Source organism: Sminthopsis crassicaudata, chromosome 2, assembly GCF_048593235.1.
Source record: "Sminthopsis crassicaudata isolate SCR6 chromosome 2, ASM4859323v1, whole genome shotgun sequence".
NCBI classification, from domain to species: domain Eukaryota; kingdom Metazoa; phylum Chordata; class Mammalia; order Dasyuromorphia; family Dasyuridae; genus Sminthopsis; species Sminthopsis crassicaudata.
The window spans coordinates 675538437-675563578 of record NC_133618.1 but is presented as its reverse complement, the minus strand read 5'-3'; the positions used below and the strand labels follow the sequence as shown (position 1 = coordinate 675563578).

Here is a 25142-nt window from a genome sequence, read left to right as displayed (position 1 = left end):
ACCCAGGAGCCCGGGCACGCGTTGCCGTGAAGGGTTGAATCCTAATCTGGGTCTCTTGTCGTTTGCAGGAGACCAGGATGATTTCATCGCTCCTCATCTCCCAGCTGATCGATGAGCGGAGATTGCAGAAGAAGGCCGCGGCCTTGCCGGGGCAGTGCCTGACGGTCCAGCCTGAAGTGCGTGCCCCGAGCCAGCCTTTGGCCGGCCCGGCTCCTGGCGACCAAGCCTTCTCCTTGCTTCCCGGCAGAATGGGAATCAAAACCTCCCCCAAGGAGGCCGGACTTGGAGCCAGGCTGTTTGCCCAGGAGGGGAACCGGGACCCCCACCCAAGAAAAGGGTTTTCCTCCATCACCATCACAGCCAGACAGGTGGTCCCTCCGGCTAGCACCCTGATGTGGGGCACCGCCGTGGACCCCCCCTGCTCCAAGTGTGGGGCCAAGGACAGACGTGCGGACATAGCGGCTCTGGCCAAGGGCCGGGATCCCCCCCGCAGACTCTTAAACGCTCCCGAGGGCTCCGTGCCGAGCCCGGCAGCTCCGTTCCAGGCTCCGGAACCTCACGGGCCGTCGGGGGAAGGCCGTCCATGCTGGGCTTTGAACCCCGAAAATAAAGAGAACGCCATGGTCCCTCGGGCCATTCCGAGTCACGGGGAGAAAGTCCCCCTTCTGTTTAGCTCCTGCGTCCACCTGCGGGTGTCTCAGCCATGCGCAAACACCGTCCATTACCTAGACAGGTCTCTCTCCATCCCTCTCGGGCAGCCTGCCGTCCCAGGCTCCAGAGTGCACAGATCTGTCCTGTCCCTCAACCTGAACTGCAGTTCGCACGGATTAACAGCAGATGGAGCAGATCGCATGGCGAATGCCGGGGAGGAGGCCGTGGCCGACGGTCCTCTGAGCCCGAGGCCCACCGAGCCCAGTGAGGGCAGGGCCCCGGCAGCGTGGGACCCCAGCTGCAAAGAGACCCGCCTCACGGAGAGCCCCCCCTGGCACAGGATCCCATCGGGGAGCCACCCGTGTCCCTGGAGCGGCGCGGCCCCCCGGGGACACCTGGAGCTGCCAGATTCTGGGAAGGGAACAGATCCTGCAGCGGTGGGGAGGACGAGAGGAGACAGCGTGGCCCTGTACCACACCGTCAGCCAGCCCAACAAGCTGTCCATCCACATCCCAGGCTGGAGCTATGCCGCAGGTGAGTGGGTCACCCTGGGTCCCCTCGGGGACAGACCTCCTCAGAACACACACATCCTCTGTAGCCAGCCAAGTCCTTATTTCATAATCCCAAAGAAACTCCAGCCCCGGAGTCAGAGCCGTCCCACGGCAGCAGTCTCGGATGTCGGCGCTAGGCCCCAAACAATGGCCGGATCCACAGAGTGTGGGGAGCGGGCCCACCCGAGATCAGACGCGGTGGGAAAGGTAACGTTCAGTCGGCCATCTGGCTGTCTGGTGCGAGGGAGAGGGTGCATCTGTCTGCGGGAGAATCGGACCGGGGAGCCGGATGGGCGAGGCTTTCCACTGCTGGCTGATCATGGAGGCCAGATGTGGAAGCTGAAACACCACCATTGATGATTTTTTATAAAGAACTCATTGATTTCAACTTTCCTGGCTCCCATATCATGTCACGGGGCAGGGGAGAGTCCCGAGTTCCCAAAGGCGGCTAGCACATAACAGTCCCTGGCAAGGGGGCAATAATGAGCTTGGAATGGGCGAAGGGCTGGTCACCTGTTACCCAAGAATCAGCCCAATTATGTTCAAGTCATTCATTCCAAGGAGGTTAGCCACCCACGATGGGATGAAGAGTCTTCCTGCCCCAAGCACTTCCTCGCTGGGTGACCCTGGGCGGTAAGACCCTCTGTGCCCCAGCTTCCTCAATTATAAAATGAGGATGGACTCACTGGCCTCTAAGATCCTTCCAATTCTTTTTTCCCAGGCACAGTCACTGGGGAATATTTTCTTCAGGCAGAGAAGGGTCAGATATGCCCTGAGGGATGATGGGCTGTCCAGGGGACAGATTCTTGGATAACTGATAGAAAAGTCCTTTGCAAATTTTAAAGTGTGATGGAAAAAGAGTGTTATTGTTAGGGCTGCTACATTGATATTCTAGAAATAATGAGCAGAAATCTCTTTTTGTTCAGGAGGGGAAAAGGTCTACCTGCTGTATGGGGGAGTTCCCCTTATAGGGAGATAGAGAATCGAGCAGCCATCTGGGGCTAACCTTCCCTTCTCTTGTACAGTGGGGCTTCGGCTGAGCTTGGCTTTGGGCGCCTCTGTCTGAAAGTAGCCACCCTGACTCTGCCCAGGGGCCGTGGCCTGCCCGAGCTCTATCCACAGCCTCGAAGGGCTAGAGCAGAGACTCATCTGGCTTGCTTCCCATCTGTAAACTTTTCTTTCTGAGCTTTGCATTTTGAGGGCCTGAAAACAAGTTACTTTCCTTCCACTTGAGAAAATTATGTAAAGATAACGGTAGTAAAATTTTTAAAGCTGCATATGCGTAATAATTTTACTGTACAACTTTTCTCCATTAAAAGCTTTATTAAGTAATAAAACTGATTGTAAAACACTTTGAAATGATAATATGCCCTAGAAATGTTTAAAAACATAATTAAGTTTGACAGGAGTATGCGTGGTGAATGCTCAGAGACATTTTATGAAGATGTAGACTGGGTTTTTTCCATGGCGTCCAATGCAAGGCGTAAATCCTATAGACCAACAAGAAGAGAAATGGGCTAGTTGTCAGTCTGCCAATGATGAGCCCACCTTCTCATTTTTCAAGAAATGGGACAAGTCATATATACATACATACATACATATATATATATATATATGTATATATATATATATATATATATATATATATATATATATATATATATATATATATATATATATATATATATTACCTTGGTTATTAGAGGAGCAAGACTCCAAAAATAAACCCAGTTCATTTTTTATTGCTTATTTAAGCTTTAATTCTCAATAATTTAATTCACCCAAAGCAAGCTATATGATAGCAAATCGTAAACATTTGTGTTTATCATGCTTTCTGTTGAAAAAGCTAGAGAAATGAACATGATCCAACATCAGATACCCTTGATAAAGGACAGGCACATGGCTGATGAAGGTTCAGCCTTAGAATGCTTCCTTTTTTATTCAAATTTAATTTCTAGTCCGTTTGATTTGTTAATTTTTCATTGTTTTATTAAAATTTTAAACCATAAATACCATTACAAAGTGCTATGCTTTTAAACTCTTTACATTTTAATTAATTTATGGCTAGTGAGCAGAGAGGGGGCAGCCAGGAAATCTCATCTGGGAAGGGAACTCCTTCCTTTGTCATTGATCAGTCATTGGCCAATCAATCCCTTCATCTCCACGGGTACCAGTTCTAAAACAAAGGGATTAACCCTTTTCTGATTTCTGAGGTTTTTTTTGTCTTGCTCTAAATCTAGCATCCTGTGTGTGACCTTGGGGAGCCATTTTCTGCTGCTCAGTTTCCTCATCTGCCGAATGAAGGAGTGGGCTCCATGCCCTTCCAAGTTTAGATTGATGAATGTCCATGATTAAACACCTGTTCCTCAGCTTAGGGACCTAAGGTTTCCTGAAACCTGAGGAGTTAAATGGCCTTCCCAGAGTCTCACAGCAAGTTGTTGACAGAGGCTAGCCTGGAACACTTCTTGATCCATGGGGTCACTCTGTCCATCGCTGGCTTCACTTCAGTGCACCAAGTTTCTCCATTCCCTCCAACCAGGCCCTTGTCAGGAGTCTGTCCTTCTGGCCTCATTCAGTTTGCTCCATCTCTTCCCCTTCCCCTTCAGGATATTTTTCCTCTACTGCTTCTGCCCTCTCCATTTCCCATGATTTATTAAAGGATTTTGGGTTTCTCTGTGGTCTGTGCACTTCAAATCTGCCTTCAGACGCTCGCCAGGTGATCCATCATGCTGCTTCCCACAGCTCCTCCTGAGCCCCCTGGAGGAGAAACAGCCGTCCTCTCCAGCACCGGATGGACCCTCTAGTCCCAGAGAACATAGAAAATCCCTTTTTCTCCACTGTCATTTTCAGATTTTCCTTTTACTTCCATTTTGCAACAACTTCTCCTATTTTGAAGAACAGTTAATCTCATTTTTTCCACTCCATTCAAATGATGGTAACTTGAATACTGAAATCCTATCATTCACCCTCCTTTCTCCAATGATCTAATCAACAAAAACCTTTCATTAAACCCAACCCTACTGTATTTAATATTTAAAAATCTTACTTAATAGCTCAAGCTATTGTCCTATTTTTTCCTTGTCTTTCCCATCCAAATTTCTTGAAAAGCTGCCTCCACTTTCTCTGCTCTCCTCATCTCTCCCATTCCCTCCCCTTCTCTCCTGTTCCTTTCCTTCTCTCCTTCTATCAATGTGCCTTTAATAAATGTTAGGTATTTCATAAATGCTAATTGATGGATTTAAATCAGGAAATGTCTGTGCCCCTCAGTATTATCCTCCTTTGTAAAATATGCGTGAGAACATGTGACGTTTTTCCCTCCCAGAGTGGGGGTGAGGTTCCAATGAGGTTCCAATGATTTATGGAAAATAATTCTGACTGTTCACTAGAAGAACCAATACCTAAGCTTGAGTATTTTGGCCACATAATGAGAAGATGGAATCAATCTCCCCAACCCTCAATGTTGGGAAATATGGAAGGCAAAATAAAAAGGATGAGATGGCTAGATAGTGTCATGGAAACGATAACATGAACTTGGAAACACATAGAGATAGTAGGGGATAGAAAGGTTAGGAGGCTAGCATAGTATGGTGTATGATACCATGAAGAGTCTGGCATAACTGAACAACAATAGCATTATTACACATTTTGTTAAATATTTTATTTTTTTTCTGACTAAATTTATGATCTAAGTGTTACAGGAAATGGTCGATAAATACATTTCCTTTCTTGGTGAGGGGTAGCCATTCTTTCTCAAATTTATTATTTATATTCAACAATCTTTTAAAAATAATTTTAAGTTGAAAATTCTCTCCCTCCAGCCAGCCGTTGCTCTACCCATTGAAAAGGCAAGCAATTTATCAATTATACATGTGAAGTCATGGAAACAATTGTTTTCATATTAGTCATGTTGCAAAAAATAAAATAATAAGGCTAAAAAAATAAAGTGGAAAAAATTGCTTCATTCTACAGTCAGAGTTCATCAATTCTTTCTCTATCGAGCTGGATAGCAATTTTCATCATGGATTCTTTGGAATCGTCATAAATCACTGTATTGAGCAGAATAGCCAAGCCTTTCGCAGGGGATCATTGTTACACTCTTTCTGTTACTGTAGGGAAGGTTCTGATTCTGCTCACTTCACTTTGCATCATTTATGTGTCTTCCCAGATTTTTCTGAAACCATCCTAAAGGGCAGCCACTGAGTAACTTATGGTATTACTGAGTTGACCACTGAGAGGTGGAGTTACTCACCCAACAGTCACAGTCAGTGTGGTTCACAGATGGCACTTTGAAGCCAGATTGTCCCAACAGAGAGACAAGATATTAGACAGTTTCATTTATGATAATAACAATAGGTAGCATTTATATAGTACTTTGCAGTTTGTAGAGCCTTTTATAAATATTATTTTGTTTTATTGTCACAACAACCCTGGGAAGTAGGTGATATTATTCCCACTTTATAAGCAAAAAAAACTGAGGCAGATAAAGGTTAATTGGTTTACCAAGGCTCACACAATAAGAAATATCCGAGCCACATTTGAACTCAGTCGTTCTAACTCTGGACTATCCACTGCTCCTTCCAACTGCCTTAATTTATAATGTTGATAATATTCTTTGGCTGATTCCTTTTTATGGGCTTGGAGACACATTGATTTTAGTATTATTTATTGTAATTTCCCTTCAGATATTTCTTTTCCTATGTTCTTTTCCTTACCATGGCAGCTTCTTCCTATTTCACATTATATAGAGAGAAATATGGTCTTATACTTATTAATGGTGAGTTTCATTTGCATTTTCCAAATAGATTGAGAATTATAGAGTGGACTTCAATAAAACTGCTCATTACAAAAGAAAGGAGATTTGTGTAAATAGGGAAGGGTCCTCCATCAAGCCTTCTCATGTTTTAAATTTGTATATGAACTACTGGAGGAAAGTGGTTATTTTATTATGAAAACTGACTTTAATCCAAGGGAAAAATGACAATCCTTTACACTGGGCATGTGACTCACACCAGGAGACAGTGTAGTATCATGAGTAGGTACCCGGCTTGGAGCCCCGAAGGCTGATTCCCTCTCAGCTCTACATGAAGGCCCCTGTGATTGCCGAGTCACTACCTTTGTGCTTTATGTCTGAGACTGGAGTGCCAATCTTGGCTTTGCCATTGTCCAGTCATGAGATCTTGGCTATCTTGAGTCTCAGTTTGAGAATGACGAGGAGCCAGGACTGGATGATCTTGGGGGCCTTTCCCTACTCTTCAATCTTATCTTTAGATAGGGAGACACAAATGCCAATGATTCGGATAGATTGATATCCATGATCTTATTCAAATCATCAGTAATTTTTGTTTTTAATAAATTTTTGTTGCTATTTTTGGATTCTTTCAATCATAAAAACTCCCCAGTAAATTTATTTTTTCCCTTTTAGGGAATCATTCCACATAATGAATATTAAAAAAATATTTAGTATTTTTCTCCAAATACATGTGAAAACAAATTTTAATATTCATCTTTAGAACTCAGAATTCTTTCTCTCTTCCTTCTCCATACCCCCTCATTGAGGTCAGAAATTTAATATAAGCAATATATATATATATATGTATATATATACATATATATTCATACAAAACATTTCCATAATAGTCATGTTGAAAAAGAAAACACAGACCCCACCCCCCAAAAAAAGAAAGAAAAAGAAAAAAATGTATTCTTTCAATCTGTATTCAGACACCATCAGTTCTTTCTCTGGGGATGTATAGCATTGTTCATCATAGTCCTTCAGAGTTGTCTTGGATCACTGTATTGCTGAGGGTAGCTAAATTATTCATAGCTGATCATCCTCCAACATTGTTAATACTTTGTACCCAGGACTTGTTACTTTTTCAGTTCATGAGAGTCTTACCAAGTTCTTCTGAGAGTATCCTGCCCATCATTTCTTTTTTTTTTCTTTTTTTATTTATTTTTTATTTTATAATTATAAAATTTTTTGACAGTATATATGCATGAGTAATTTTTTATAACATTATCCCTTGTATTCATTTTCCAAATTTTCCCCTCCCTCCCTCTACTCCCTCCCCTAGATGACAGGCAATCCCATACATTTTACATGTGTTATAGTATAACCTAGATACAATATGTGTGTAAATACCATTTTCTTGTTGCATGTTAAGTATTAGATTCCGAAGGTGTAAATAACCTGGGTAGATAGACAGTAGTGCTAACAATTTACATTCAATTCCCAGTATTCCTTCTCTGGGCGTAGTTGTTTCTGTCCATCATTGGTCAGCTGGAAGTGAGTTGGATCTTCTCTATGTTGAAGATTTCCACTTCCATCAGCATACATCCTCATACAGTATTGTTGTTGAAGTGTACAGTGATCTTCTGGTTCTGCTCATTTCACTCAGCATCAGTTGATGTAAGTCTCTCCAAGCCTCTCTGTATTCCTCCTGCTGGTCATTTCTTACAGAGCAATAATATTCCATAACCTTCATATACCATAATTTACCCAACCATTCTCCAATTGATGGACATCCATTCATCTTCCAGTTTCTGGCCACTACAAAAAGGGCTGCTACAAACATTTTGGCACATACAGGTCCCTTTCCTTGGGATATAAGCCCAATACCTGCTTGTCATTTCTTATGCCACATTAGTATTCTTTCATAACCATATACCACAATTTGTTCAGCCATTCTTTAACTGATAGACATCCCCTCCATTTCATCACACTCATGCACCTTAATTTCTTTAGTCATAGGCATCTGTTTTATTTTTTATTCTTTGTTGTCATAAAAGTGCTATATGTATTTTTAATTTAATATAATCAAAATTATCCATTTTGCATTTGATAATGTTCTCTAGTTCTTCTTTGGCCACATATTCCTCCCTTATCCACAGATCTGACAGTAGACTATCCTCATTCTCCTAATTTACTTATAATTTCATCCTTTATGTCCAAATCATGAACCCATTGCTATAGGGTATTAGATGTTGGTCAATGTCTAGTTTATGTCATACTATTTTCCAATTTTCTTTCTTTCTTTTTTTTTTTTGTTGTTGTTGTTGAGGCTGGGGTTAAGTGACTTGCCCAGGGTCACACAGCTAGGAAGTGTTAAGTGTCTGAGACCAGATTTGAACTCCGGTCCTCCTGAATTCAAGGCTAGTGCTCTATCCACTGTGCCACCTAGCCGCCCCCTATTTTCCAATTTTCACAGCAATTTTTGTCAAATAGTAAATTTTTATCTCAGAAGCTGAAATATTTAGGTTTATTTAACATTAAATTATATAGTCATTGACTATTATGTTTTGTATACCTAACCTATTTCACTGATTCACTACTCTATTTCTTAGTCAGTACCAAGTGATTTTGATGAGTGCTGCTTTATAATAGAGTTTTAGGTCTGGTTACAGCTAGGGTATGTTTTTATTGCATAATTTTTTTTTCATTAATTCCTTAGTATTCGTGACTTTTTGTTCTTCCAGATGTATTTTGTTATTATTTTTTCTAGCTCTATAAAGTGAGTTTTTTGGCAGTTTTATTGGTATGGTACTGAATAAATAGATTAATTTAGGTAACATTGTCATTTTTATAATAGTAGCTTGGTCTACCCGTGAGCAAGTGATGTTTTCCCATTTGTTTAGATCTAACTTTATTTGTGTGAAAAGTGTTTTGTAATTGTTCTCATGTAATTCCTGGCTTTGAATTGGCAGGTAGATTCCCAAATAGTTTATATTGTCTACAGTGGTTTTAAATGTAATTTTTCTTTCTATCTCTTGCTGCTGGGCTTTGTTGGTGATCTATTGAAATGGTAACAATTTATATGGGTTTATTTTATATCTTGCAACTTTGCTAAAGTTGTTTGTTGTTTCTAGTGGTTTCTTAATTGATTCTCTAGGATTCTCTAGATATACCATCATATCATCCACAAAGAGTGATAGTTTTATTTCCTCGTTACCTACTCTTAAGTTTTCAATTTTCAATACATAGCAATTTCTTTCTTTCTTTCTTTCTTTCTTTCTTTCTTTCTTTCTTTCTTTCTTTCTTTCTTTCTTTCTTTCTTTCTTTCTTTCTTTCTTTCTTTCCTTCTTTCTTTCCTTCTTTCTTTCTTTCTTTCTTTCTTTCTTTCTTTCTTTCCTTCTTTCTTTCTTTCTTTCTTTCTTTCTTTCTTTCTTTCTTTCTTTCTTTCTTTCTTTCTTTCTTTCTTTCTTTCTTTCTTTCTTTCTTTCTTTCTTTTTCTTTCTTTCTTTTTCTTTCTTTTGCTATCCTTTACATTTCATTTTATTTTTTTATTAAAGCTTTTTATTTACAAAACATATGCATGGATAATTTTTCAACATTGACCCTTGCAAAACTTTCTGTTCCAAATTTTTCCCTCCTTCTCCCCATCCCTTCTCCTAGATAGCAGGTGAACAATACATGTTAAAATGTTCAAATATATGTTAAATCCAATATATAATACATAAGCATTTCAAGAGGAAGAGAGCATTATAGCTGGGGAGGTGAGGAAAGATCACAGGTGGGTGGTAGCACCTGAGCTAATTTTAGGGGGAAGGTTCTGAGAAGTAGAGACAAGGAGGGAAGGAATTTTAGATCTGAGGGGCAGCCTGTATTTATCTACCTGTGACCCTGGAGGTCAGAGTATTTGTCTGCTCAAATCTGTTTTCTTCGATTCTGTCCCCTCTAGCTTACTCTACTGTATCTAGGGCACTCAGGAAAACTGTGACCCAGACACACCTCTAATGACCTAACAAAGCTGGGCTTATGTCCTCAGGTGCTTTTGCTTTTGACACCCTTTAAGTCCTTCCCTTCAAGCTCTTTTTAATATTTTCCAGCTTCCACCTGAAACACTTTTTCACCAGGGAACTGTGTATTGCTATGTAAGATTCCTAACAATAAGGTATGTAGTAGGAAAGAAGAACAAAAATATTAATTTGCACCTGATGGAAATAGTTTTTACACCTTGATTTGGCCTCCCTTTGTTCCATGTAGACCAGAAACCTGATCAATAGCTTGTATCTAATAATTGACATCCCCCAGATGATAAAATCAAATTGAGCAGAAAGCCAAAAAGCTGAATATACTTAGAGTAGGAAAAAATATACTTAAGGTTTTAGATTTTTACTTAGACTTTTAAATGTTTCATAATTTTCTGTGCCTCTTTTAACCTTTTCTAAATAGTTCTAACACAGAATCTTTGATCTTTTACACACACACACACACACACACACACACAGACACACACAGACCTCCCAATGTAAAAAACAAATGGGAATTTCCATTCTCTCTAGGATGGCTGCTCCTCTTCCTAATATTGTCCAAATCACCCCACAATTTGTCAGCATTTGCATATTCTACTGCTAAGGGTTGAAAGCCCTTCACATACAACAGAACATGGGCTACAGTGAAGGGAATTCAGAGTCTCTGTGTAATTTTGTCCCACATTCATTTGTAAGAAAGCAGAAAGTGGCATTAGGGCTTTTGAAAAAAGCTGGGCTGATGGAAAATAAATTAAGGAACCTCCTCCCTCCTCTGGGTAGAGATGGGTACCTGTGGGTGTAGAATGCTATCAGCCAAGTCAGTGACTGTGCCAGCTGTTGTTATAAAGAGTTCTGTGGCAGTGGAAGTATGTTAGGAATGAATGTAGTGTGCAAAAATCTCCAAGCTTGGATAAAATGGCAAAGGCAAATGGCCTGGAATTCCTGGAGGAGAATTATGGGAACAAGTGTCCTCTCGGTGTCCAAGATGGAGTCAAGGATCTTCTCCATGGGGGAAATCATCTAGAGACCAATAATGGGCCAAACCCTAAATAAATGAGACAGCCACTGAGGCGCATCCTGAAAGGACCGAGAATCAGGCCCACAGGCCAGCACCAGCCTGCGAGGAAGAGGAGGAGTCTGGAGCAGTGGCGAGGGGTCAGTTTGGCTTGATGAAAAGAAAGGGGCCTTGGAGGTGCTGGGGTAGATGGAAAGCAATCTAATTGCCTTTGAGACCAGCATTTTATTTACCATAATCTTCCTGTATATTCCTCTTTTTATACTTCTTCATTCTCCATCAATTTAAGGAAATCTTTCCATGTTTCTCTGAATTCTCCATACAACCATTTTATATGCTATCATAATCTGCCATAAAATGTATATATCACACTTTGTTCAACAATTCCCTGATTTTGATACCAATTTTGTGTCTGTTTTTCTACTATAAGGAGTGAAACTATGGGGTTTTGTTCTAGATGTCCTAGATGCTGCTACCTCCCACCAAAACAACCTTGCATGTACTTTACATGGGCTCCAATATGTACGTGTTCTTTTTCCCAGGGGATTGTAACTGAAGGAAAGAGCTGCTCCATTCTTGTCTCTGTATCCCTCTGTGCCTAACACGGTGCTGGACACATAGTAGGCATTTAAATGGCTGAATAAGTGATTGATGCAGCCCAACCTTTTCTTGAAGACAGAGAAAGTTGTAGTTGTCTCTATCAGTAAAGGGAGTCCCAGAAGGTTGCTGAGTGTGTGAATGAAATTTGGGGTTTGCATTTTACCCCTTACCAGACTGTGAGGTTTATGAGGGCAGGGACCATGGCTTAGGGAATCTTTTGATCTTCCCCCGTGACTAGCATGGTTTTCCGGCCTAATGGAGCCTTAGGAACCGCTTGCAGTTGTTATGAAAGGACCTCAGACACGTCTCATCTAACCCTTCCTTTTAGAGATGCAGAAACTGAAGCCCAGAATAATTAGACCAATTAACTGACAGCTTTCCCCATACTGCAGCAATATGCCCGTTTTCCCATCGTTCCCTCTAGCACTGGCTGTTTGCATTTTGGATGATTTTTGCCAATTTTCTGGTTATGAAATGCAACTTCAGTGATGTGATTTGCATTTCTCTCATTGTTGGTGATGGGGAGCACTTTTTCTCATGAAGGCTAATCATTCACATTTCATCTGTTCATGCCCTTTGACCCATTACATCTTGGAGAATGGCCCTTGTTAGAGATTCATGCTGCTTCCCTCTGCAGGAGCATTTAGGAGATGGATTTTAACCAGACTCAAAATCCCTGGTTGTTTCTTAGCAGAAATAATTTATGCAAAGGGAAACTTCTGCCTTTCTTTGTGAGCCATGATGAGGTCAGTGCTGAAGGCTTCAGTCTGTGATCTGGGGGGAAAGGAATGAACAAGGATGGGGAACATGTGGTGGGCTGTTCATTAGAACATGAGCCTCGGTACCTGCCCCTAGACCGAGCTGAAATTGTTCCTGAGTAGAGAAGCCTGAATCGAAGGCATGTGCACCCTTTTTTGGGTGGGTCTGGGGGTGTGTGTGAATATTGGGGTGCAGCAGTCTGAGAGCACTTTGTTTTGAGGACGCACCTGCTTCTCCAGGAATGCATCTCACTTGACTCTTGGCAATGACCAGCTGGTGCTACCTTGTTCTGAACATGGCAGCCAGATGCCCAACAGCACCAGGCTAGGAACTGGGCTTTATGTGATTCAGCTGGCAGAGTCTGGCTCTGAATTGGCCCTGGACTCTAAAAAACGTCATGGATTATTACAGAACATAAAAATATTCTAGGTGTCACAGTGGATAGAGTGCCAGGCTTGGAGGCAAGAACACTAATCTTCGGGAGTTCAAATCTGGTTCCAAACACTCTTCTTAGCTCTTGGTGCCTCCTGGTCAAGACACGTAACCTCATTTGCCTCATTTTCCTATCTGTAAATTGAGCCAAGAAGGAAATGACAAACCATTTGAATATCTCTGCCAAGAAAATCCCATATGGGATAACAACAGTTGGACGCGACTGAACGACAAAATTATAGATTATTTAGGATTATTGATTCCTCACTCTGCAGCCAAGTGACTTTAAAATTAAGGACCCTGAAAGCTAACTATTTACCATCCTACCAACTTTTTCACAAAAAGGCTTTTTTTCCAGCAGTTGCAGCGATTCACCTGGGTAAGGATCTTGTTCTGGGATTTTCCTCATCTATTCCAAGACACATCCCCAGCAGCTGGCTGTGGTTAAGGACCTCAGGAGATGAGGCTATCATTTCTGCATGGCTCATAAACCTGGCCTGTGCCATCCATTGGAAAATTGGCTTGTTGCAGGAGGGAGTGAGAAGATGTCCTTTGAATGTGGTCCCCATTCGTGGACCTCTCTTGTTTCTCACTTCTGCCTGAAAGAATTCCCAGCTTCCTTTTATAATGTCTTGGTAGGTGTCAAACCATTTGTAACAGGGGCATTTGCTGCCTTCTTGGGACCCCTCCAAGTGAAACATTCTGTGAATAAAGGGAGTCCAAACTTCAGGGAACACTTTGGGCAGGAAGGAATGGCCCAAAGGCCGTTGTTACTTCAGACTCAACTCCCCTGAAACAGACCTCTAGAGACGGAGGAAGCCCTTCGAGGTCATCTGATCAAACTCTCTTTTACCAGTGCAAAAAAAAAATCTATCATTGAAAATGGTCACAGATCATCTGTGGACTCCTTCCAGACCCAAGTCATCCACCACCCCCTTTGTGAGGCCATAACAAAGCTCTGCACTTGCCAATACTTCTTCTTGAAATTATTTTGCATTTCCTTATTGGCCGATGAGTTATTTCTATTGATAGAATCTAAGTTCCTTGAGGGAAGAACTAACTTATTTCCCTTTTATTTTACCAGATTCTGGCATATAATTTGCTCTCAATAAGTGTATGTTGAGTTGATTTAAATTGAATTGAACTAAAGTATTTCTGGTCTATCTGATCTTAAACATACTGATCTCTTTTACTTAGGAAAATATATTTGACAGAATTCAAAAGCAAAAAAGTTTATGCCTCTAGCCAGACGGTTCCTTTCAAGATCTTTTATAGGATATGACGGTATTCTGCAAGACTCAAGCTCCTGATGGGAAGCGATGGAGTGTCCGTCTTTCTATATGGTCGACGTGGACAGAGGACTTTGGTCTCGCTGTCCCTTGCTTCACCTTTCACCTCCCAGCTCCAGTCGTTTTCGTTGGCTTTGCTCTGTCCTGGAATTTTCTTTTTACCATTACCTCTTGCCTCACCTGATCTTCTTCAAGACTCAGCTAACCTTCTACTTTCTATGAAAATTCCCAGTTTTCCTTTATCTTAGTGCCTTCCCTCTCAGACTACCCCAGTTAATCCTGTGTAGAGATTGTATTTGAATGGTTTCCCTGAGTAAGATGTGAGCTCCTTGAGAGAAGGAGCTGTTTTGTTTTGTTTTCAGCTTTGCCTTTCTTTGTGTCTTCAGGGCTCAGCGCAATACGTGGCACATAGTAGGTGCTTTATACAGGTGGTCTTGATTCTGAAGTAGAGGTTCAACACATTGAAACAAGGGATGTTCACCAAATCTCAGCATGAAGATTCTAAGAGCTTAACTGACTTTTTTCTTGGCAAGTTGAACTCGAGCTTCATGTCCCAACACACCCTAGGACAAGCTGATATTGATATAAAAGCTGACATTTCCTTTTCAAAAATTTTATTGTTCATTCATTTCAGTTACATTTTATTCTTTGTGACCCCATTTGGGGTTTTCTTGGAAGTGGTTTGCCACTTCCTTCTCCAACTAATTTGACAGATGAGGAAACTGAGGCAAACAGAGTCAAGTGATTTGCTCAGGAAACCAGCTAGTAAGTATCTGAGGCTGGATTTGAATTCAGGAAGGTGAGTCTCCAGGCCAGGTGCTTTATCTACTGTGCCAGCTAGTTGTCCGTTGAGTTTTTTTCAAGACTGAGTGAATATGAAAATATGGCAATCCATTATATGGCAGTTTACATTATTTATATAATACTTACATAAGTGTTATCATGTCTGAAAAGAAAAAGGTACATTTAAAAAAGATAGAATAGCATAGATAGAAAATTGGAAGAGTGAAACCATTGAAGAAACTCTACCCAAAGGCAGAAGCATTGAGAATGGCTCCCTTTTGTTTGTTTGTTTGTTTTTTTATTGTGAAAATTTTATTTAAAACATTTTAAATAGCTTTTTATTTTCAAAATACATGCAAAGATAATTTGCAACATTCAACCTTGCAAACCTTGTAGTCCAAATTTTTCTCCCTCCCTTCCTCCCATTCCACTCCCCCAGATAGCAAGCAGTCCAATATAGGTTAAACATGAGCAATTCTTCTAAACATTTCCACATTTATCATGCTGCAGAAGAAAAATCAGATCAAAAAGGAAAAAAAAGGGAAAGAAAAAAACAAACAACAAAAAAAGAGAAAATACTATGTTGTGATCCACACTCAGGCCCCACAGGCCTATCTGGGTGCCGATGGCTCTCTCCATACAAGTCTATTGGAACTGGCCTGAATCACCTCATTGCTGAAAAGAACCACGTCCATCACAGTTGATTATCATATAATCTTCTTGTTACTGTGTACAATGATCTCCTGGTCCTGCTCACTTCCCTCAGCATCAGTTCCTGTCAGTCTCTCCAAGCCTCTCTGAAATCATCCTGCTGTTTTCTTACAGAGCAATAATATTCCATAACATTCATATGCCACAATTTATTCAACCATTCTCCCACTGATGGGCATCCACTCAGTTTCCAATTTCTAGCCACTACAAAGAGGGCTGCCACAAACATTCTTGCACACATAGACCCTTTTCTCTTTCTTTAAGATCTCTCTAGGAAACAGCCCAGTAGAAACTCTGCTGGATCAAAGGGTATATACAGTTATATATAGAAAGCCCTTTGGGCATAGTTCCGAATTGGTCTCCAGAATTGCAGTCCATAACTCCACCAACAATGTATTCGTGTCCCAGTTTTCACCTCCAACATTTCTCATTATTTTTTCCTGCCCTTTTAGCCAATCCGAGAGGTGTGTAGCGGTATCTCAGAGTCGTCTTAATTTTCCTCTTTTAATCGATAGTGATTTAGAGCATATTTTAATGTGACTAAAATAGCTTTAATTTCTTTGTCTTAAAATTGTTCATATCCTTTGACCATTTATCAACTGGAGAATGACTTGGGTTCTTATAAATTTGAGTCAATTCTCAAGGAGTTTATAATCTACAGGGGAAGGACCAAATATAGAAATAAACATGTTAGCTTATAAAGAAGATAAACACAAAGTATTCTAGTTGGAAGCAGGAGAAATCAGGAAAGGCCTATTAGGGGATTTGTCCTTAGAGCTGAATGCTGAAAGGAGTTGGGGATGCTAGGGGAGGTAAAGAGGGACAGCAGTAGGATTCCGAGCAAAGTCAAGAATAGGGGAGATGGAGAACTATTGTGTGTGGGGGGGAATAGCCCATAAGAGCCCACTGAGCTGATCCAGCACAGTGCCTGGCACGTAACAGGATTTAACAATTTGAATGAATGTAGACAAGGTGTGAGCTGTCTACAAAAGATTACCTGGCCCTCCATGGTAAGGCATTGAAATGCCAAGAGGGCAGTTTAATAAGGAGATGCCTGGAAAATGGATGGCTCCCAGTGGCTGTGGGGAGGGGGCTGGGCTAAAGCTTATTAAAAGTTTAGTTTTGCCTTGCTCCCAGATCTCCATTGACTTAATTAGCTGTGAATAAACCTAAGATTTATTTTTTTTAGTACCATAAGAGCTTATTGAACAGATTCTTAATTTCACAGACTCATCCACTCTTCGAGCTTGAAAAGAACTCAGGTCAGGTGGCTGAGCCCTCCTCAGGTGATGAGTCTCCTGAAAAGAAAAAGGCGTATTTAAAAAAAGACAGAATAGCTTGGATAGAAAATTGGAAGCGTGAGACAATTGAAGAAACTAAACCAAAGAGGGGAAGTAGTGGTTCAGACTCTGCTCGTGATGGGAGCTCACTGTGCAGGGCGGGAAGGTGACCTGGTCCATTTTGTGATTCTTCTTGGTTACATTTTTTTTAAAACCTGCCTTATGTGGCTACTAACATGGGAAGACAAAGATAAAAAATAGTCCCTGTATTCATGGAGTTTCCACTTTACTAAAAAAAAAAGCAACTTTTATGCAGAGAAATAAATACAAACTGTATTCTTAATGAGTACAAAGAGAGAGAGGAGCTAAATATTCGAATGATGTGAGGATCCTGAAAGGCTTCCTAGAGGAGGTGACAGGAGCAAAGCCTTAAAGGGGACTAGGAATTCCCCAAAATAGAGGTGAGATGAACAGATGAGCATTTTATAGACTCGTTCTAATCTTTTCCATCCTCCCTTCCCCGCTTCCCTCCTCCCTTCCCTTCCTTTCTTCCTCCTCCTCCTCCTTTTCCTCTACCTTTCTCTTTCTTCCTCTCCTCTTCTTTCCTTTCCTCTTTTCTCTTCTATTTTTTCTCTCTTCTCTCTCTCACTTCCTCTCTCTGTGTCTCTCCTCCCTTTCTTCCTCTCTTGTCTGAAAACTGAATTCTTTTTCCCTCTAACTTGCTTTTGTAGAATACAGTTTCATTCTATAGGACTAGGCAGAATAAATCGAAAACTATTCCGATCTCCTTAGGTCCTCCTCCATCCGCCCACCTTCCCACTAGGGCCCCAGCTAGTTCCCCCAGCACAATGTCTATGATCCTTTAATCATTTTCTCTCCAGACCAACTCAAACCAAGCCAAATTCAGGCCAATAGGATTCCCTTTCTGAATAACATTATTAAATTTTTAGCAGAATTTTTTCCTGTAAATGGATCTTTGAATTCTTAATTTGGGCTCGTTACATCCCAGGCTATGTTTTTTCCCCAGGAGAAGCTGTCCATGATTCCCAGGTGGAAGTGGGGACTCTGTTATCAGAAATTGGCTCCCCAGTGCACTTTGCTGGAACGCAGCTATTTAGTTAAATGAGAATCCAGGACTATTGAAAAGTTCCCATGAACAAATTTCCTATCTTCTGGCAAAGAGAAGACAGGAGGTCTTCCCCACAGGGTGAATTGTTGACAAGGTAGGAGGTCTAGCACTGGGTGGCCCGAGCAAGACATGAGACTTCAGATCTCAATCTCCTTAAAGGGAAGGGGGCAGGGGGTGGGGAGGAAACGGATAATTACACTGTCGCCTATTACAACTTTGAGGAGAAGACCCCTTTATTCTTTTTTAACCAGATCCAGGGGGGTGGAGCATCCTCTTTCCATTTTTTAGTCTTAAATAGAGGGAAAAAAACATGTGTTTTCCCTCTTTGTGCTTTATTTTTGGAAAAATCTGGAAACTCACATCTCTCTTAACTGAGGCACATGACTCCTATTAGCTTTATTCGGAGAAAGGCATCTGTGGAGTCAGAGAAGCGCATGGCAGACCCCGGCCTGTCAGCTCAGGCAGACCCTGGCCCGTCAGCTCAGGCAGACCCCGGCCTGTCAGCTCAGGCAGACCCTGGGCCCATCAGCTCAGGCAGACCCCGGCCTGTCAGCTCAGGCAGACCCCGGCCCGTCAGCTCAGGCAGACCCCGGCCCGTCAGCTCAGGCAGACCCCGGCCTATCAGCTCAGGCAGACCCCAGCCTGTCAGCTCAGGCAGACCCTGGGCCCATCAGCTCAGGCAGACCCCGGCCCGTCAGCTCAGGCAGACCCCGGCCTGTCAGCTCAGGCAGACCCCGGCCCATCAGCTCAGGCAGACCCCGGCCCGTCAGCTCAGGCAGACCCCGGCCCGTCAGCTCAGGCAGACCCTGGCCCGTCAGCTCAGGCAGACCCCGGCCCGTCAGCTCAGGCAGACCCCGGCCCGTCAGCTCAGGCAGACCCTGGGCCCATCAGCTCAGGCAGACCCCGGCCCGTCAGCTCAGGCAGACCCCGGCCCGTCAGCTCAGGCAGACCCCGGCCTATCAGCTCAGGCAGACCCCAGCCTGTCAGCTCAGGCAGACCCTGGGCCCATCAGCTCAGGCAGACCCCGGCCCGTCAGCTCAGGCAGACCCCGGCCTGTCAGCTCAGGCAGACCCCGGCCCATCAGCTCAGGCAGACCCTGGGCCCATCAGCTCAGGCAGACCCCGGCCCGTCAGCTCAGGCAGACCCTGGCCCGTCAGCTCAGGCAGACCCCGGCCCGTCAGCTCAGGCAGACCCTGGCCCGTCAGCTCAGGCAGACCCCGGCCCGTCGGCCCATCGGCTGGCTCCCTGGCCCTGGCAGGCCTTCCAGCGGCCCATCTGCACCCAGGATGGAGCGGCCCGGTCACACTCCCCCCTCTGGGAGCCTGCTGGTGGCTGCCTCCTCCATCCTGGCTGGGCTGGGGAGGAAGCACAGGAGTCTTCTGTTAGGAAGTCCTTCGTTTCCATCTGGGCTCCTGAGCTTCCCACCCAGGACCATGGATAACGAATGATGGGCTTGCCCGGACCTCTGGGGGCTCCCTGGATGGTCCCAAGGATACAATTCAAACTCCTCAGCCCAGTCTCTTAAATGCATTTTCTGGTCTACTCAGTTTATCTGCTCACCGTTCCCACCCATGATGCACAGGGGCTCCCCAGGTCTGGAAACCATGCCATGGGGCACCCCCAGCTCCTTGCCAGTCGAGCTCAGGCCTCTGGATCTCCCCAGTTATTAGCACCCTCTCTTTGGGTTAGGTTGTACCTGCCTTTCCTTCTGTGCTCGTGCATCCTCCCTGCAAGGAGGGCAGGGTTCTCGAGTTTGTTCCTAGGACGGAGCCAGGCGTGCAGCCATGGCCTACAAATGGTCTCAGCCCTTCTAGCCCCAAATCCCGTGATTCCAGAGGTTTGGGCTGTTTCTTAAGCGCATGTTAGGAAAAATCTCTTATTTCTACCTAAACCTCCTTCTAAACTTCACTTTAAAATCCGAGGAAGGTTGAGCTATTCACCCAGCTATTTTTTTTTTTAAGAGCCAGAGCTGATTGGGGGCATTTATTGACTCTTTCCTCAGCAAGTCACTTTCCCCTTCTGAGTCTCAGTTTCCTCATCTATATGATGGGAACAATAATATTTGTACTAATGACTTTGGGGAGTTGTTGGGAATAGAATTCATCGTCAAGGCTGACTTGCTTCTGTGTGGATTGTGGCGATTACGATGGTGGTGAAGGAAAGGGAGGGCACCAGGGATTTCCTTGATTGGCAGAAGGAATTCCTGTAACTTACTCTCTCAGAGCTTCCTTGAGTAACTCTGGGCCCCAGTGGATTGAAAATCTCACTGGGAAATGTTTAATGAGATCAGGAAAAATACAATGCAACATAGATAATGTCAGTTTGTGGTTGTCTAAGCAGGGATCAGGTAAATCCTGATCTGTTTGAGTTCAATACCATTGGCCTGGAGCCCTGAAGAGTAATGGAGCCGAGTGTTTAGAAGTAACATTTTAACCCAGCCCACTCTACCCACCCTGTCATGTCTACACTCCCTTCAGAGAACTCAGCCCACAATGCACAGCTAGCAAATGCTGGATCATTTACCTTGAGGACCTACTGTGTGCATAACAATGTTAAGATAATCAGTTAGATCATTATACACGGCAACAACAAGATACAATGATCAATTCTGATGGACGTGGCTCTCTTCAACATGGAGATGATTGTTCAGTGGTGGAGAGAGCCATCTACAGCCAGGGAGAGGACTGTGTGTGTGGAGCACAACATCCCATTTTCACTCTTTGTGTTAATTGTTTTCTTGCACTTTTGTTTTCCAGCTCAGTTTTTTTTTTTCATTCTTTTTAGATCCAAGATAACTGTGTGTATGTGTATGTGTGTGTGTGTTTGTGTATTGGATTTAACATATATTTTAACATATGTAACATATATGAGACTACTTGCCAACTAGGAGCGAGTAGGGACAAGGAGAGGATAATTTGGGACAGAAATTTTGCAAGGGTCAATGTTGGAAAAATTACCCATGCATATGCTTTGTAAATAAAAAGCTATCATAAAAAAGATAATCTCTGTTAAGATTCTCTCATCTATAAAACACAGGGCTTGGATCTGATGGCCTCTGAGGCCTCTTGCACCTCAAGGCCCATGTTCCTGGGGTTCTGTTCTCTCTCTCATATCGGCTTGATACAGTGATGTCGAGAAGCAAGAGCATCTCTGGGGGCCCTCGAATAGTTCTTGGTACATAGGGTTTTTGTTTGTTTTTTGTTATTATGGTTATAACAATCATATATATAAATATGTATATATATATATATATATATATATATATATATATATATATGTTCATATATATGTCTTGAGTCCATTTTTATTTTACAAAACAAAAGGCATCGATTCCACGGAAGCAGCAGCTGCCTGAACCAGCTTGTTTTTAAAAGGCCCTGGGCTTCTCTGCCTCCTGAACAGAAAACAACTTTGAAAACATCCAAGTCAGAAAGAGGGATGGTTCAAGGTACAGTTGGGCTTTATCGCTGGAGCCCAGGCCAATTTCCCTTGCACAGAAAAGCTTCGGAGGAAACTTGATTGAGGTATTCAGAGCTTTGAAAGGCCTGGGGAAAGCACGAGCCCTTCTTTTTATCTCACTCCAAAATGAGAAAAAAATGAATAGATATTCACGGCAAAAGAAGAAGCCACACTGAGGATTCTCTCTTACACTTTCTTTTTTTCTTTTTTTTCGAATTAGAAAGCAAAACCTTAACTCAGCCCACGGGAGCCTTGAATGATTCACTGTCTAAGGAAGAGGGTCCAGACAAAGAGTATTTCAGACTGAAGGTATGACCAGTTAGCAGCAGAAAGGGTGGTATTGAAAGGGTCAGAAAATACCTTAGCATCACAGGTACACAGAGGCCATCTTGGTTTAGAGATAAGAAAACCTGATTTGTCCAGGGCCATACTAGTGAGGAAGAAATAGAATTAGAACTCAGGTCCCATAATTCTGAGTTTAGAATGCTTTTCTTTTTTTCCCCTCTACCATTTCTTTATTACCACTATTACTTTTTTTAATAGCTTTTTATTTAAGATATGTGCATGAGTAATTTTACAACATTGACAATGGCCAAACCTTTTGTTCCAATTTTTTCCCTCCTTCCCACGTCAGATGGCAGGTTGACCATACATGTTAAATATGTTAAAGTATAAGTTAAATACAATATATGTATACTTGTCCAAACAGTTGTTTTTCTGTACAAAAAGAATCGGACTTTGAAATAGTGTACAATTAGCCTATGAAGGAAATCCAAAATGTAGGCAGACAAAAACAGAGGGATTGGGAATTCTATGTAGTGGTTCATAGTCATGTCCCAGAGTTCTTTCGCTGGGTGTGGCTGGTTCAGTTCATACTGCTCTATTGGAACTGATTTGGTTCATCTCATTGTTGAAGAGGGCCACATCCATCAGAATTGACCATTATACAGTATTGTGGTTGAAGTGTATAATGATCTCCTGGTCCTGCTCATTTCCCTCAGCATCAGTTCCTGTCAGTCTCTCCAGGCCTCCCTGAAATCGTCCTGTTGGTCATTTCTTATAGAACAATAATATTCTGTAACATTAATGTATCATAATTTATTCAGCCATTCTCCAATGGATGGGCATCCACGTAGTTTCCAGTTTCTGGCCACCACAAAAAGGGCTGCCACAAACATACTTGCACATACAGGTCCCTTTCCCTTCTTTAAGATCTCTTTGGGAGATAAGCCCAGTAATAGCACTGCTGGATCAAAGGGTATGCACAGTTTGATAATTTTTTGAGCATCCTAGCCAATCAGACAGGTGTGTCGTGGTATCTCAGAATTGCCTTAATTTGCATTTCTCTGATTAATAATGACTTGGAACATCTTGTCAAATGGCTAGAAATAGTTTCAATTTCTTCGTCTGAGAATTGTCTGTTCATATCCTTTGATAGGATGCTTTTCACTGAGCTATTCTTCCTCCCCTTGACTGCCACAGCATGTTAAACTGTCCACGATAAAACTGGGTCCTGTCTGCAGCAGGGCACCCTCCCTAATGGATACCCTAGCTCATTCCCATGGAAATCAGTTGCCAAGTTCTGTTGTTTCTCTTTCTAGCTTTTTGCTCTGAAGTCCTGACAATCCTATCTTTGGAACCTCTCTCCAATATGCCTCCTTATCTCTTCTGATGCTCCCCCCATCCTGGTGCATCCCCTCCCACCTGATCTACTGCCAGTAGCTGCAGGTGATTCCGCTGCCTCAGAACTCTTGCTCTCTCCAATCTCCTCCATTCAGCCACTAAAATGATTTTTCAAAAGCACAGGTCTGACCACATCACCATCACTCAATAAACATCAGTGGCTCCCTATTGTCTCCAGGAGCAAATATGAGCCCTCTCTTTGGCTCATGAAGTCCTTTAGAGATAGACTCATTGATCATCTCCAGACTCCTTAGACATACTCTGTGAGCCAACGAGCATTTCCTTGCTGTTCATCCGACAAGACCCTCCATACTGCAACTTGGTGCATTTTCACCAAGTGTCCCCATGTCTGGGGGGGGAAATCTCCCTTCTGGCTTCCCCAATGTCAGTTTCACTTAATATCCCACCTGAAGCTCTATATGTCATCTGTATTTATCTATCTACATAATTTCCTGGGTATATGTTGCTTAATGTTGGTACCTTCCCTCTGAACTTCTCTCCATCTTATCCTCCCTATATCTTGTGTGCACATAATGGTTGCCATGAAATCTCCCCATCAGACTGTCAGCTTCTTGAGGCAGGGATTGCTTTCTCGACACTTGATCGTTGCCTTCCAGATCCCAGGCCCAACAAGGGGCCAGGGTCTACCTTACCTAGAGCAGATAACGTAGCGAGTCCCACCTTGACAAGTTCACCGTTCGTTCTGTTTCTAGCATCTGAGGGGAAAATTCAGATCATCAGATTGCAGGTCATTAATCCACCTCTGATATTTCTGGGGTTCTGGGCACCAATGAAGTGCCCGCAGCCAGAGAGGGAGTGATTCCGGAGCCGGAGTCTAAGCTCAGCTTCTCTTGGGATTCAGTATATTCTGATGGTCCTTCCAAAGCACCAAGTCAGCTTCATGCCAAAAAAAGTCTCTGCTGAACACCGTGAGGCAAGCAGTAATTAATGAGCCTCTTCTTTCAACTCTCCAAGATGGAACCCACCCTTTCCCTGGGAGACCGCTCTAATTGTTGAGGAATTTTGACTTCTACCGAGCCAAAATCTGCCTCTGCGGGTTCCATCAATTTCCTCTCCCCACCTCACGTCGTCTCCCGGGGCCAAACAAGCCCGACTTCTCTTTGTGGTGACAGGCTGGCCAAGCCTTTACATCCCCCCTGAGTCTTGTCCCTCCTCGACCGCAGGGCCCATGTGCTCCAAACGTGGTTCCCTCCTCGGGGTAGTTTCCAGCTCATTAACATCCTCCCTAAAATGTGGCCACCAGAAGTGAGCACATTCCTCCCAGGGTGGCTGAGGAGGGCAGAGCTCATCAGAAGCAATCCCTCTCTGGTCCCGGAAGCCACGATGATTCTGATTGGAGCCTCTGATCTCATTGATCACATGGCGAGTTACACTTGACTCTAAGACCCCCAGACCTTTTTCAGAAAGTTGGCTCGGCTCGAATGTCATCTCTATCATCCTTGCTACTGCTTGTCCCCCCAAATTACCTTGTATGCATTTCTGTAAGTATTTGTATGTGCATATGAAGTGGTAAGTTGTATAAAAACTCTCTTGTGTCTGCCTTTGTATCACTCAGCTCCAACTCCTTTCCCTGAGCTCCTCACAGCTAAGAAGGCCGAGGCTCTCCCACTTCTCTGCAGCAGGGAAGGGTGAAAAGAACTGGACTAAAAGAAGGAATGCAATGGGAACTCCATGAGGGCAGGGCTTTTTCTTTTAGTGAGGGCATCTCCCCCACACACATGCACAGAGTAGACCCTTGCTGAATGTTTGCCTGGCCAAGGGACTGGCTGATACGCTGCCATCCCTCCCCCTTCTGGTACTTGTGGTACCCCAAGGACAGGCTCTCCCTTTATCCTGATTACATTTCATTGTGCACAGTCTGACCAGTATTCTCGGTAGTCTACTCTTGGCTTTTCTCAGAGTCTGGCTCCAATCTGCCTCTTGTTACACTCAGATCTTTGCTTTTTCCCCCCTCTTTTCTCCCTGGTAACTTTTTCCTGGTCATGGACTTGCTGCCATCTTGGGGGGCCCTTGGCCAAGCTTCAGCCC

At 43.2% G+C, this 25142-nt stretch overlaps 1 protein-coding gene across 2 annotated transcripts in view; it reads left to right on the top strand.

The window, feature by feature from the left end:
- C2H10orf90 (chromosome 2 C10orf90 homolog) overlaps nucleotides 1-25142 on the top strand; it is a 130005-nt gene that overhangs the window by 51975 nt on the left and 52888 nt on the right. For both annotated transcript variants that reach the window (XM_074297154.1, XM_074297155.1), the window contains exon 3: nucleotides 69-1185. In XM_074297154.1, coding sequence (XP_074153255.1) covers nucleotides 69-1185 — 1117 coding nt within the window. The remainder of the gene's footprint in view (nucleotides 1-68; nucleotides 1186-25142) is intronic.